This window comes from Enoplosus armatus, chromosome 9, assembly GCF_043641665.1.
Source record: "Enoplosus armatus isolate fEnoArm2 chromosome 9, fEnoArm2.hap1, whole genome shotgun sequence".
Taxonomy (NCBI): Eukaryota; Metazoa; Chordata; class Actinopteri; order Centrarchiformes; family Enoplosidae; genus Enoplosus; species Enoplosus armatus.
This window is the reverse complement of record NC_092188.1, coordinates 13,706,268-13,720,556: the sequence shown is the minus strand read 5'-3', so window position 1 is coordinate 13,720,556 and position 14,289 is coordinate 13,706,268. Positions and strand designations below refer to the sequence as shown.

The window sequence follows — 14,289 nt, the reverse complement described above, 5'->3', positions numbered from 1 at the left end:
TGTCAAATAAATGTATTCACAGATGTGTAACATTTTCCCTGAATGAATTTGACCTGATGCAGAGAACTGGATATGAGCCATTAGCTTAGGTATAATTAACTCGCTTGGCTCTTTACAAAATGATAGCAGACATTTCAAGCTGATCATCTTTTTAATAGGCAGGTTAACTACTGGAATTGTTTTTTTACGTGTGTTCACAAAACTGCAGATGGCTTAGTACAGATCTGGCAGAGTGCGTGGAAAAGACAGGCACTGTGGTTGGGAGCACCACCATAACCCGCAGGTGATCTTATCGTCTTAAGTCAATGTGCTGACATCCCACACACACACACACACACACACACACACACACACACACACACACACACACATAATAATACATTAATTAGATAAACAAATATTGAAAAGCCCACACTTAACAGTGTATATTTCCATGTTGTTAGCTGCCAGGAACACATCTTCCAGCATGGTTTGCAGAGGGATAATCGTAGAGAATTTACTGCTCATCCTCTTCCATCTCAACAACCGCAGAGTTTTCAGTTGTCAACCTGAAGATCAAAACTACCAATTTGACAAAATTATAGCGCGAAAAAAGAAACGCAAGTCAACAGCGGTCACAATGAATCATGCGCTGAGCCAGGATTATAAGGTTGTAAAACACAAGGCGGATAATCCACTAAGAATGTGTCACCTCTGATTACAGCTGTCACTCCTCAGCTGGGATCAATGTGTTGACAGATGAACCTGCTCTTAAAGGGGAACAGCAACACATTTCAGCTTTCAAATATATGATTTTTACATTGGTGAATAATATCTACTTGCATTTTAGTTTGTACCACCCACTAATCTGTGATGTGTGATTTGTGTACATCTGGCTCCATATAAAATGATTTGCACGAATACGAGTGTGACAGAGTTCAGAGTTTTCTGGGAATCAAGGAGAATTTTCTGGATTGCAGTTGATCACATCAGTTTTTAGCCTAGCATTGCATAAATGTCATTTAGCAGACTGTACATGTGTATGAACTCAAGTGAGGCTTGTTTGGAGTCTTCACTTTGCAAGAGTTGCTGATGATTACAAAACATATGTGACAATTGTTATTTCTTAACTTGCTGTCCCCATTTTAACACTCTGCGGCCCACACTTTAGTCTCTCTCCCTGTCTTCACATTCTCCATGCCATCACGTCACGACAACTCGGGCAGCCCGACACATAAGTAGGGGACCTACTGTACATGTAGACAACTCTAGAATAAGCAAAAGGCTGCTTTAATCAGGCCCTCACGACCACATCTAGTCCACCGACAACAATAACAGCCCAACAATTTAAACAGGCTGTGGCCAATACTAACACGCAGAGAGGGACGAGTTGAGTTTATTTTCTGAATCCCAGGCTCTTGTGCTGGTCAAACAAATATAAACAAAGATCAAAGCGTCACCACTGCTGGTTATCTAATGACAAAAACACGTCCATTCAAAGGTCATTTTCTATTTTCTCAAAGAAAGGACTAATGCACACATCAAGTAATACTGTACTACATGCATACAGACAAATATCTGAGGAGCTTCATACTGCCTTGATACAGTGGCACACATCCAGTACAGTGCAATATCTATGTCATCTATCATCTGGGAGCACTGATTTTGGCCTTTGAGCTCCAGGAAGGCTCATGCTGTCACCTGAACGCCTTGAATGTTAATGTGAGTCATTAGGGCTTCATTTGTAGTAAAGGTTAGTAGTTATGAAAAAGAGGTCAAGCTAATGAGGCGACACTCTGTAGAACACCCAGAGATAAAACTTTGAATGGTGCCTGATATCCACTTTTAGTACACAAAGAGCCTGGACGGCTTCATTATGTGATTATAACAAATCACTGTGCCAGAGGTGGATCACTAAAAAGCAGTTTAATAAACCATTAGCTCTTCGGGTGAGCACTTTCCTTCCCTCGCTGACTCTGACGCATAGATTTCCGCCTGCTCCATGCAGAACCATATGTATGTGAGAGCTAATGACTATGATTAAGGAAGCCTGGATTAAGTCTTGCTGTGGTTCATGACACATGGACACTCTGACACAAACTGAAAGCTCGCCCTGTGATGTGTAGATTTGGAGAAACCCCAAAAAACAGACAACATAAGCAAAGTTATGTACTAGCTAATTAAAACTTAAAAGACATGCAATGGGTTTTCCACAAAACAGTGCTAAATGACACAGATTACATACATGATTGTAAATTTGTTTATCTGGGATAAACAAATATCTTGACGACGTGGGTGTGAGAACACTAAACAAATCACATCCAGCAGAGTGGTAATGCTTGATACAAGTATCCTTTGACCTAAAGCTAACACAAGAGTGGTGCTATTACTTCAAGCTTGTCGGATTTAAACAAAAGGAGCATTTCTAAGGGATTTCCAGAGATTCAGAAAATCACAGTGTTAAAGCCACTCTGATGCCTCTGTACATTTTGTGCTGGCTATTCTCCAAAGGCAATTTATTGTAACAGAGTGCAGCTTTTTTTTTCATTGCATAACATCCCCCATTATAGAAAGACAAAAGAGTATGGCCAGCAAAAAACAAAACAAAACGCTGACAATAACAGGGCTCCTCTTTGGGGACATTTGGGTCTTCATGAACTGACAGCAGGGAAATGCTCAATCCTTGAAGAATACCATGCCATTTGTCTTTGGAAGACTAACGAATTATCTCCTGTGTGAAGCAGGAAAATCACCCAGTAATTCTGCACTCATGGGGCTATGGGGTAAGCCCTCTAGTCAGATAAAATTAGGCTCAAATGTCTGGACAAGTTACAGTAACAGTGACCACCTAGCCTAGAGGAAATAAATCAGCTAGCCACGCGGGCAGCCACTGAGGGAGACTAGAGAAGGGCAACAGGTGGCTGTCAACTTAGAGAGAAAGAGGGTCATCATCCACTTAGAGAAGAGCGGCAAGTCTGTCTGCCACTCCCCAGGCTCCACTAAGCTAAGCCAGGCACCAGCAGGAGGAGAGAATAAGGTAAAGCCAGTTCAGAGTAGTGTGTGGACAAGTTTCAGACAAATATTCAGCCGTGTTCAGCATGTGACCTGTTACATCAGGCAACAACTGGTCTTTTGGGTATCCAGTGTTATAAAATCAGGGAGCACCTTCCAACAATATTATATTATCATAACAATAGGTATTTAGAAGCCTGCTGTCATAATATATGATTTCAACAGGTTTACTGTATCAGTTACATAATTATAGTGTCAAAGGCATCAAAGAGAAATCGTCTTTGTAATCAACATGTGCAAACTAGACCTCATCAAGGACAAGCAAATGCTGTCTTTCTCGTGTCTCTTGTGTCTCACCAATAGTTAAATGAGCAGAACATGACAGAACAATAAGTTCTGAGTAAAAGATCCACTGGAGTTTCCAAATCTTTGTGTTACACGCAGGCATCAGCAGGTAGAATAAATAACCTCAGACGACTATCAGAGATACTTCTCAGGTCATAGTGACTTCATTCAAATGAAAAATGTCTGGGCCTTTGGTTTACTTCTACTCCATTAGAGAAAAACGACCAAATTCTGACAATTTACAGCCTAATAGCTTTTCCAGGCCCTGGGTTATTTTTACACTTGAAGCCTGTAGAGGAGGCACCGTGTGCTCCTCCACGTTCTGCTACTGACAACCACAGTGCTCTTTGCTAACAAACCCTACAAGTCACTGGTACATTACTTTACAAAGGCTAGTGTATTGATTTCTTACATTACACATGAATTAAACAAGGTAGCAAAACGATTAACTATCTATTATCTATTTATCAGTTACATCTTGCCAGAAACATGCAGGAAAAGTACACTTAAAACAGGATTGTAAGCCAAAAATCAGTACATTGTAGATAATAAAGGGTTAGGCACTTAGCATCCTCAGTTTAATCAAAAGCCAACCTCTGATAAGCACATTGTGTGGGTGTTCATGTATTCGGACGCATGCCACGTGCGTGCATGTTTGCATATGTTTTCACTCAGCTCTTTGTGCTAGTTCCCTCACATTACTCAAAGACACCAGGAGGCCCAATAAAACAAAGTGACAGAACACAGTAACTCTAAAAACATTAAATGTTTTCAGTCTCTGCTCTGTGCCAGTGCTCTGTTTTTGAGTGTTGTTGAAATGCTATTAATTCTCACTCAAATTAAGATTCCAGGGCATTTCCCAAAACTGCCACTGTGCAAGTTCAACAAGGACCTCAATAGAATAATCCACTGGTAATAGAGGTAATTAAAGCTCATACCTTACTGGTGATATAAACTGAGAAAGACAAATTGGCCATCATAAAGTGAGATGTGACAAATGTACAGTTAGTTAGTTAGTGTAGTTTATTACGCACCGATGCAGGCGTGAACTCTGACGGAAAGCTGTGTTCGAAGAATAACGCTGTGTTTCTTGCCCCTCCTGTGAAGAAAAAAAGACAAATGGAGAGAAAGAGAAATGTTACTTGGACATCAAGCCATGCATGATTATTTAAATTTGTGTGTGTGTGTGTGTGTGCGTGCGTGCGTGCGTGCGTGCTTTGTCTGTGTATGCGTGTGTGTGTTTGTAAGTGTGCGGTTGTACACACGCAGCTGTGTCAAGATAAAGAAACAGAGTGTCTCTCTGAATCTCAGGCAGCCATCAATATGTCAGAGGCAGGCAAGTGCTGACAAGAATATATAGCCGAATAGCTACTGTGCAAAGGTGCAAAAAGATCTTGGAGCTAAATTCTTTTTCAATAAATTATATTGTTAAATCTTATCCACACTCTTCAATATTTGCAATTTGAACATAACAGGGAGAAGGTCACGGAGCAGAACAAGGGAAAGGTCTCCATAGGTAAAAATGAAGGATGGGAGCAGCTCAGAGGTCAACTCCGCCCCCTGTGTTAATGGAGATATGCCAAGACCCTATCACCATCCTGTCAACTGCTTACAATGTCTGAATGACAATCCAAAACAAAGACGACAACAATGCACCCCAATTCTATTCAATCGTGAAAGTGAATGTGAGAGCAGCGCAGTTTGTAGTTAAACAAAGAATCATTTGGCTACTTAGAGGCCCACTCTCTAATTTGTGTACGAAGTTTGATGTAAAATTTGCCTTTTAAATGGATGAAGGCTGGCATTATTCTATGTTTTTCTTAATATCAACAAATCCCATGAAAAGTCCCTAACCAATAATATGTTATTCCATCTCTCAACACTTTCCGACTTCCCTACCCTGTCTGTGTCAGTCGGCCGCAAGCTCAATGGTTACAACTGAAGATGTAAATCTTTAAAGGCTCACTAATTTCCTTTTACAGTTGGGACCAGTAGTTAGTTTTAACCAAAGTTACTCTAACAGGATTAAATAGTGAATTTCTGGGGACTGTTTTCAGCTGTGGATTATAATACATACTTGCTGCGTTAGTGGGTATTTATGTCAGTACGACAATGTATGTGGAAAAACTACATTGCTCATGTTCATGGCAAAGAAGGAACAAGTCACCTAGCTAAACAGTGTGGCTCACTGATGTGTTTTTAATAGTTTTTGGACAATAATGGATATCTATAGCAGAAATAAAGTATATCAGGCTTCGGCTGCACAGTCAACACTTGTTAATGGGATTGTGGACGAGAAGAAAAATGTAGAATATTGTCAGCCTGTTTTTCAGCCAGTCATAACATTTCTGCTTGTGTTCACATCCCAAATGTGAACAAACCGATAACAACATTAGAGTAAAATGATGACTCAGATCTAGCTGTTGTGTCATCTCAAATAATTTGACAGCAAAAGCACATTCCAATCCCATGTTTTGAATTTTGGTGATGGGGGCCACCCTTTTGTTTACATTTGGATCACAGATTGCGCCTTTAACCTCCCAACTAGCTAAAGAAGCATACAAACAAACCTGGTAGACACAACTGTAGACAAGAGCACAGCAGGTAGAGTTGCTCAACAACCCCCCCTCCTAATTCGGCTCGCTGACAAATGGGCTTTTATGCCGCCTGCATAAAGGCTGTGTGTGATCGTTCAGACTGGCACAGTGCCAGCAACAGACTGTTACTGCTAGTGACAATCAGGCAGCAGCAGGTCTGACAGAGAGAGAAAAAGTCTATCAGCACAGAGGGCAGATCATACTGCTGCCTCGCCATAAACAAGCAGCATTACTGCCTAACTGCTCCACACATCCAGACAGACAGACAGACATACTGACATCTTTCCTGCCCCGACCAGTCAGTGGGAGACTGCACTGACATGCACACAAGCAGATTACATGGCAGGGGAAGTCTGTATATGCTCAGTGTTTATCAAATATAATATCCAGCATCAAGCAGAGGCGACACAGGAACAACATCTGTCAACATGGACCTTCACTGGTGAGATGAGACGGCAAACATGAACTTAATCCTCTGTGAAACTGCTGAGGCAAATGGGTAACCAGAGCCATTTTGTCACGAACGTCTGCTTTCTCTCCGCTTGGCTGCAACAGTATCCCAGTGCTTAACCAAGACCTGAGGCTACACAGGCCAACATGCTCATTATCAAATTAAACAAACCTGCATGGAATAATATAAGTGAGGTTTTCAGACCCCCCTCAACAATTAAACATGAACATTGGACACTCCCACAGACAGTGCTGCAGGCCTGTAAAGGGTGGACCCCAAAGTTACAGAAATAATCATAACTATAAAGAATGTCAGCCAAATAACAAATTGGCTACATGTTGGGATAATACCTACTGAATTTCCAGGTCCTCTTTTGGTCTTATGTTCTTCTGTGCCAGAATGTTCTGGTTTCTTCCAGCGGTGGCACTGTATAATCAACTTAAGCCAAGCTCCTATTAAATCTGATTCATCGTGTGCAACATCGGGCTTCTGAAATACCTTTGTTGCTACCATTTGAATAACCATGACTATTTTTAATAACCTCATGAAGTGAATAAACTTGACCATTACCCAAAACAATTACTTCTTCCTTACGTTTTGCTTCCTGACCATTGCCCAAGGCAATTGGTCAAAATTAGATGGCTTTATAAAACATTAAATGAAAGCATATGGCCATTTTATTCATTCTGTGCATGAAAAGAAGCAGTGCGCTATAAATCTTTTGCTTAATAGCATAAATCTGATATTCATCATCATCACTTTGCCTATCGAATGTTACAAAAAAGAATGTCGCTCTGGAAACGTAATGTCTATACCTACCAATTAAGACACCCCACATTATTTTCTTCTCTATTCATCTCCACTCTCCCATCACTGCTCTGTTGTACAGCACCCTCATAAAGCTCTGTCTTAATCCTAATACCCAGAGCAGCAGCAACTGGACCAGTGGACGCCTGCCAGCTCCATGCTCTCTGGCTTTATCTACGGGAGCATTACTGGCACTGTTTATGAAACAACACAAAATGTGTACCCACAGAAAGCGAACACACATACTTGGGATACAGTAAAGCCCGTACTTCTCCTCGAAGACCAATTAATGCCAGACAAGAAGGCCCCACAGAGGTCTGCTGACTCAGCACTTCTTGGTGACCACCCCTGCTTGAGAAAGTCCTGCATCAGTGTCTACAGAGGGACCTGCAATGCCTGAGTGAGCCAGGGGGGGTAAGGAGGCTGAAGAATCAGGCTAAGAGTCTATCTACAGGGCTCATTTCCCTCAGAGAGGCTGCTTCACAAAGCATTGACCAGGTCTCACACACACAACCACATACACACACTCACTGAACAATCAACACGCTGTTCTGTCCTGTAAACTGGTCTGCAAACACAGATCGGACAACTGGCATTTTATTTCCCCCCTTGAAGTTTAAGCTGTACAGTGTTTGACAATTTATCTGCTTCTTTTCAAATGTGCCTTTTCTCCTCAAATGAAAAGCTTGTGTGCTGTGAGCGTCCGCTAAACAATGTCCAAGTGGGTCAGAAAATAATGAAAATAATGAAAGTGGAGCTGTCCTAAGAGAGATGAAAGGATATGATGAGAAACGCTGAATAGTTGAGGCCTACAGAGCAAGAACAGTTGGGTTTTAAAATGTCTGACTTCTAACTGGTTGTCGAACACATCAAGAACACCCAATAAAACCCAAGAAAGGCATATTCAGCACAAAATTGTTGGCTTTCAGATGCACCAGTGAAATGCTAAAAAGTGTCTTCTTCTGTGCTGTATGTCAGCTACACATTTCACATGCTGAATCAATTACAGAGTCACTAACAGCGCTTGATGTTATCTTCTAAAGACAAGCCAGGGAATATGTCCTCGAGGACTCACAACTTTACTAATCATCTGTCAATCAATGTCACATATTTGAGCAAAAACATCAAGCCGAACACATAACTCCACTTCAATGCAACATTTTTCCTACAACATCAGACCCAAGTTCCCCAGAAACGCTACAAGAAGGCTTGCGCGCTTCAATCCATGTAATCCACAAAAATATTCAAGGGCTATAAAAGTCTGTAAGCACATGTCAGGCCATCTGATCTTAACTACGTCTCCCATGCTCCATCTCGGCTCAGAGCTACAAATGCAGGAAATTGTGTGTATGGGGTCAATCAATCTTTCACAGCTACAAACCTAAATGACACACTGACTACCTAAAACTGTGCAGATACGTCTGGGCTATATGGTCAGTTTATTACTTGAAGTGAGACTGTATCAGAAAAGGGACAGGGGATTTATGAGTCACAATCTCCTATAGCTGAGCTTCAAACACGGTGTGGAAGTGATTATGGCCCTTAAGCTCCCATGACATGGATATCTTCTGGCTCTGCAGCGCTCTGTCAGAGGATCATACTTTAATCTGTTTGTAAAGACACTAGGTATGACACAGGCGCCTCAAGAATGTAACCTGTCATTAATATCAATTACAGATGGATTCAATGGCCAATGATCAGGGGAGTTCAAGAACTCAGGCATTATATGAATATAGTACTTCTCTTTTTCCAAAGGTAGGTGGCTGGGCTTAAAGCAAAAATACTGAAAGCACAATTTTGCTTGTTAAGTCGAGTTAGTGCAGTGGTGTTACTTTGACATCACCTTGTAAAATTCAGAAGAAAAACTGGGAAATACTCACGTTCTTCTCTGTATGTTAAATGTTTTGGAGTTGGAGACTGTTGGAAAGTGTTGTTGACAGATCTTATGCAGTAAAAGGAGGGCGAAAACAAAAATAAAATGGAACAAGTAAAGGTGAAATGCCTCATCAGACCTTTTATTAGCTCAATAATCATCAAATCAACAACACCGAGCAGTGGGGGATGTAATCTTGGGCACATCAGCACCATAAAAAGCCAGCGAGCAGAACTGCCCTATTTTTACAAAATAATTGGCTAACCACCTTCACCCCCAGCCTCCTCAGACAACACTGTGTGGGTTTAATGACACACATCCATACCAGCCTGTGCCAGCTGGCACGACACAGGCCCTGGCAGGCTCGGTCTTCGACGAGAGAAGAAGTGGACCACTTTAACCTCACGGCTCTCAATAGCCTCCTATAAGCTCCTAACAATTTCAGAAGGAACTGGGAAAGGACGGCACTCTCAACGTCCAATAGAAACACCAAGCCAGAGAGCAGCTTATGAATTCCAAGTTAGACAAATAAATCCATACATGTTTGTGGTCCAGCCGACCAGGAACTCTCATGCCAACCTTTGGTTTGTGATCATCTAAAGTGGGCGGCATATGAATGATACATCAACATACTCCACAGTACATGAAAAAACATATGGAGTCAATAAAGTAAATGGGCAAAGAACGTTTATGAAACAGAAATGAAACTAACACAATTTTAAATCTCTCTTCTTCATCCAGGTCTAGGACTAGTGTCAAGACAAAGCCTCCTTTAACTTTATATTACAGGGAAACAATGCGGCTAAATTAGAAGCTGAGAGTTGCATGGTGGGTGTACAATTGTAGTTTGGCCACTTCTAATGAGAGCACTGAGGTAACATTCAATTGAGATGAGGGTGATTACTCATGAGACGTGTCTACACCTCATAAGTGGTTTAGATGACATCACTGCTGCCACTCGGCCAGGGAGGCCAGGTATTTTAAGGGACATGAATGGATGAATGCCATGGAAACTCTGAGACATTTAGTCTGCTACAATAAAGGAAACTAATACCACCACAGAACTGATAAAATATATGTAGGGCTAACTTTCACACTATACGACTAACATCAACGTCGCACATGTATAATGATGTTTGTTTTTCATATAAACAGAATAAATATTACAATCACAGAGGAATTAGTGAAGATAATAACACTGATATTCATTTTAAACTTATTTTTTCTCTAGAATCTCAAAGTGCTGAAAGACTTCTGAAACTGAGAGTCCCTCAGGTGGGTTAAAGCCTGTCCCCTCAGCTCTTCGACAGACCCAACCACCTCCTGAGAGCAGCCTTTGAGCAGGAAAGCTCAATCAGCTGAGGCCCGGAAAAGGGATTATTTCACTAATTCATCCTGGAACGAAATGGCTATCATTATGATTCAAATCACTATAATAGAATCAAATTAGGCAAGCAGGATATTAATACGTATCCCCATGGCCAAGGATTTGAATACTGTGTCTTTTCCCTCTTATCTTGCCTACATTTCTCAGTGTCTCTCTCTCGAAAAAAAAAAACAGTAATCACATTGTACTGATTATGTCTGACTGCTAAAGTAGAGAAATATTTGGGGTGTTTTTAAAAGCCAGACTGTTGTAATCAAAAACTTTCAAGTCAGTTACTCTTGCATAATAAATTTTTATTTCGGCTTCATAACAGCTCATTTAACCAACATGAACCAACATGACCGATCTATTCCTGGACAATCAGAGCCTGGCAAGTAACGCGCATAATCAACCTGCTGGGCAGTGCCAGTCCCTCTTGTGTTTTCAATCTGAGCTGCTCTGGCACAAGCCCCAGCTGCACCTTTTGAAGTGCAAAGAATATATGACCAACTTTTTATAGAGGTATCTAAATGTATTTTCAATGTCTAATTTTAGTGCAGCAATAGAGAATGTTTTTCATTTCAGCATGTTGTGTACGTGCAAGTGTTTGCTTTTGAAGTTTGGTGATAGTGACGGAAAAGCTAAGAGAGAGACGGAGACAAAGGCGATTGCTATCTTACCCTCCCTCCTCCTGAAATCCCTCCAGTTCATCTCTCTGCTCGGCCAGGGTAGACTCCAGGTCCAGGTAGCTTCCATTGTGGGACAGCTGAAGGGCACAGTCATCAGGCTGGACGGGAAGAAGACACAGTTAAACATTGATTAGAAGATCATGTAATTTACATTTTACACATGTAAAGAATGCTAAACACTAAGTAAGAAGGAGATGTTTATGGCCTGCTGTACCAAATACTGCAGATCAGAACCCACACGTCAGCTAACAGGCTGACATGGAGGTGCCTCAGTGCCTTGTTACAACCATGACCATGTATGATATCAAAACTAGGCAAAGTCAACCTATCTAAAGCTGTGACAATCTTTGTAGTTTAATTTAAAAACAATGGCATAGAGCTCTTGAGAGGTCAGTATGCTGCTTCTATGAAACAAAAGCAAAATACAAGTTCATAATTACGTGCATATTATTCATGATGTGGTAAGACTTTAATTCTTTAAATTACAACGTCAGATGCAAAAACAACACAGCTCAATGTTGTGTGAGGAAAAAAAAAAATGTTTAGTTGTGGTTGTATACAAAATATAGCAGCATTGTTATTTTTATGGGTCAATGGGCAAATGCACAGTGTACTTGAGGTTTATGTCTAGCCTGCGGTGGAACATAGAAAGCTATTTTATCAGCTCCTGTCAGCGCTCTACGATGACAAGCAGGACAAGGTTGGAGAGAAGTCATGCAGATTTGGAGCAGTTTGGCAGTCTGGTGCCTCTTATCTCTCCATTCTCCCTGTCTGATAAACTATCATCACACATGATGATTTTGCAGAGGAGGTATGATTTGTCTGGTCTTGAATGGTTTTCATCAGCTGACTGCGGTCAAGGAGATGAGGAATGCCTGTTCGCTTGTCTGGTCGACCTCCAAATTGGAGATATTAACCTATTTATATTCAGAGGCTGTCAGCTCCACAGGACAGCGGCTCCAACGGTGAAGCAGAGGACGGGAAAACAAATACCATTACAGGAGTGCAAACATATGACTTAAGAGTAGAGCGTGGCACTGCTCTGCTCCATCAGCAGTGAGGGTGTCTAAAACAACAATATACTGTACAGTCCACAAATATACTGAACTCGGTACATTTGCCTTTTCTTGTCAGCCCACATTGAAGGGTGTTGTAAGGTAGCAAAATCTATGATACATTTGCATAAATTACTATTTACTATACCAAATAAGCAGCCTGCAGGATGTTTTTCTCTTAAAAGAAGAGCAACGCATGTAAACATATATGTAAAACCATGTGTTTTTTAAATTAGGCCATGTCTGATGCAGTTCAATTTCCTCCCACATATGACAGTAACTTAATTGAACGCAAAGGAAAAAGGCTGGGAAAGACATTATGCGTCTGATGACTTTGATCTGTTAAGCCACTCTGTTTGTATTACTGCACTACAGCACTCAAGGACTGTGTCATATTTGAGAACTGAAACAAAACATGTGGTTGGTTAGTATAACTTTCTCCAACTCTCGCTCCGATTCTGAGCTGTCTCGTTTGCTTTCCAAGCATGGTGAACCAACAGATTATTGGTAATATAATAGTTGTGGAGATTATAAGGCTGTACATCTTCATTTTCAGAGGACACCAGGGATGAGGCAAAGCACAAGGCCGATGCAGTAAACTTAAGTCTCTCAGGAAATCCTATTGTTTCTAAGACAGTGACAAGTCTTAGTCAGATTGTTGTTGATGTTCTTACAGTTCGGCAGACTGAGAGATAGACAGAGACAGAGATAGAGAGAAAGGGAGACAGGTCAACAGAGAAGAAGACAAACAAACAAAGCTATTCAGTACACAGGCAGAGGAGGGAAACAAGTGTGTCTCCAGATTACAGGACAGATTCTGGACTGACAGGAAATCCAGACATAAGGGCCAAAGGTAGGCCCACTATTTTTATGCCTATATACTGACATTCCTTTAAAAATAATGGGTGGGACAGTAATATGAAATGTAGCATGAAGGAGAAGACACACTATATCATACACGGTGACCAGTGGTTGGTCCTACATAATCTGTGAGACGCTGATGCAAACCAAGGAAAAGTTATTATTTTATTGAATGTCTGTTTTTTCCCCAAATGAGTAAATAACCACTGCGTCGCTTTAAGTCAAGAGTGGTTAGCCCCTATGTCCTCAATGTTCATGGATTTGTTTATTAATTCATCATTTTTCTGATGTTGATTTCATTTGGTCTTATTTTTGGTGTTAATCGGTAATAGCTGATATGTACTACACCTGCCAACTATTTCTTGTCAAGTTAACCATCTGCAACCATTTTCACTTAAAGAACTCTGTTTTCTAGTCACCATTGTTTAGTTTTCCTCTTCAAGGTGTTTTTCATGACTGCTTATTCTAACTATCCACCTCCTCTTCTGGTTATTCTATAAAATGCAAGCAGAAAATATGCCACTTATAATACAGAGGGCAAACACTTTCATGAACTGGGTACAAATTCTGTCAATTTATGAACGAAAATCAGATTTATTATTAGAGTTCAGTGCATTATTTTAGTATTTTTTTACCCTTTTTAAATTTAATAGTTCTTTAAATTATACTTTAAGAACTGTTGAAGTTTGTGGATTGGAGGAAAGGGGCAAAAAATGTGTTTGTTCTCTTTCAGCTTTACGCTCTGTATCGCAACCTGAAATAGACAAAACATTGGGCTGAAGTCGCAGCAGTAACCAGTAATTAGCTAACTGTGGTACCGAGAAATGCGTTTCCTCACACAAGATTTTGACTTGCAGACCAAAAGCGAAAAAGCAGAAAAGTCAAAGTGAACTATGCAAGTCAGCCATTAATCAGTTCTCATCTGTACATCCATCCACATCCATCCTCTAACCGGTGTCATTTTAGGTTCTCATTACATAAACAACCGGGATTACTGTTTACAGGTCTTGCCATATAACCATGCCAGGTTGATGCACATAAATGGCCCTTAATCCAGGAACAGTGCTACCAGATTATCAGTAGCACAGAGTCTTCCTTAACTGTCCCCCGCCCAGGACTTGAACCCACGGTGGCCCTGCGATGGCCAAGTCCAGAGAAGTAACCACAAGTGCTCTGCTCACACACTGAGGTCTGGCCTCTCCCTTCAACCACCATACTGTGGTCCACTGACCAGGGAGGCAGTTAAGGCAGAAA

The 14,289-nt window shown here is 41.0% G+C and overlaps 1 protein-coding gene across 1 annotated transcript in view; it reads right to left on the bottom strand.

Annotated features, from left to right (window-relative positions):
* The window catches only part of fhod3b (formin homology 2 domain containing 3b), an 84,268-nt gene that overhangs the window by 66,330 nt on the left and 3,649 nt on the right, over positions 1-14,289 (bottom strand). The window contains exons 2-3 of the mRNA XM_070912009.1: positions 11,111-11,217; positions 4,371-4,435 (exon numbers count right to left, since the gene is read on the bottom strand). Coding sequence (XP_070768110.1) covers positions 4,371-4,435; positions 11,111-11,217 — 172 coding nt within the window. The remainder of the gene's footprint in view (positions 1-4,370; positions 4,436-11,110; positions 11,218-14,289) is intronic.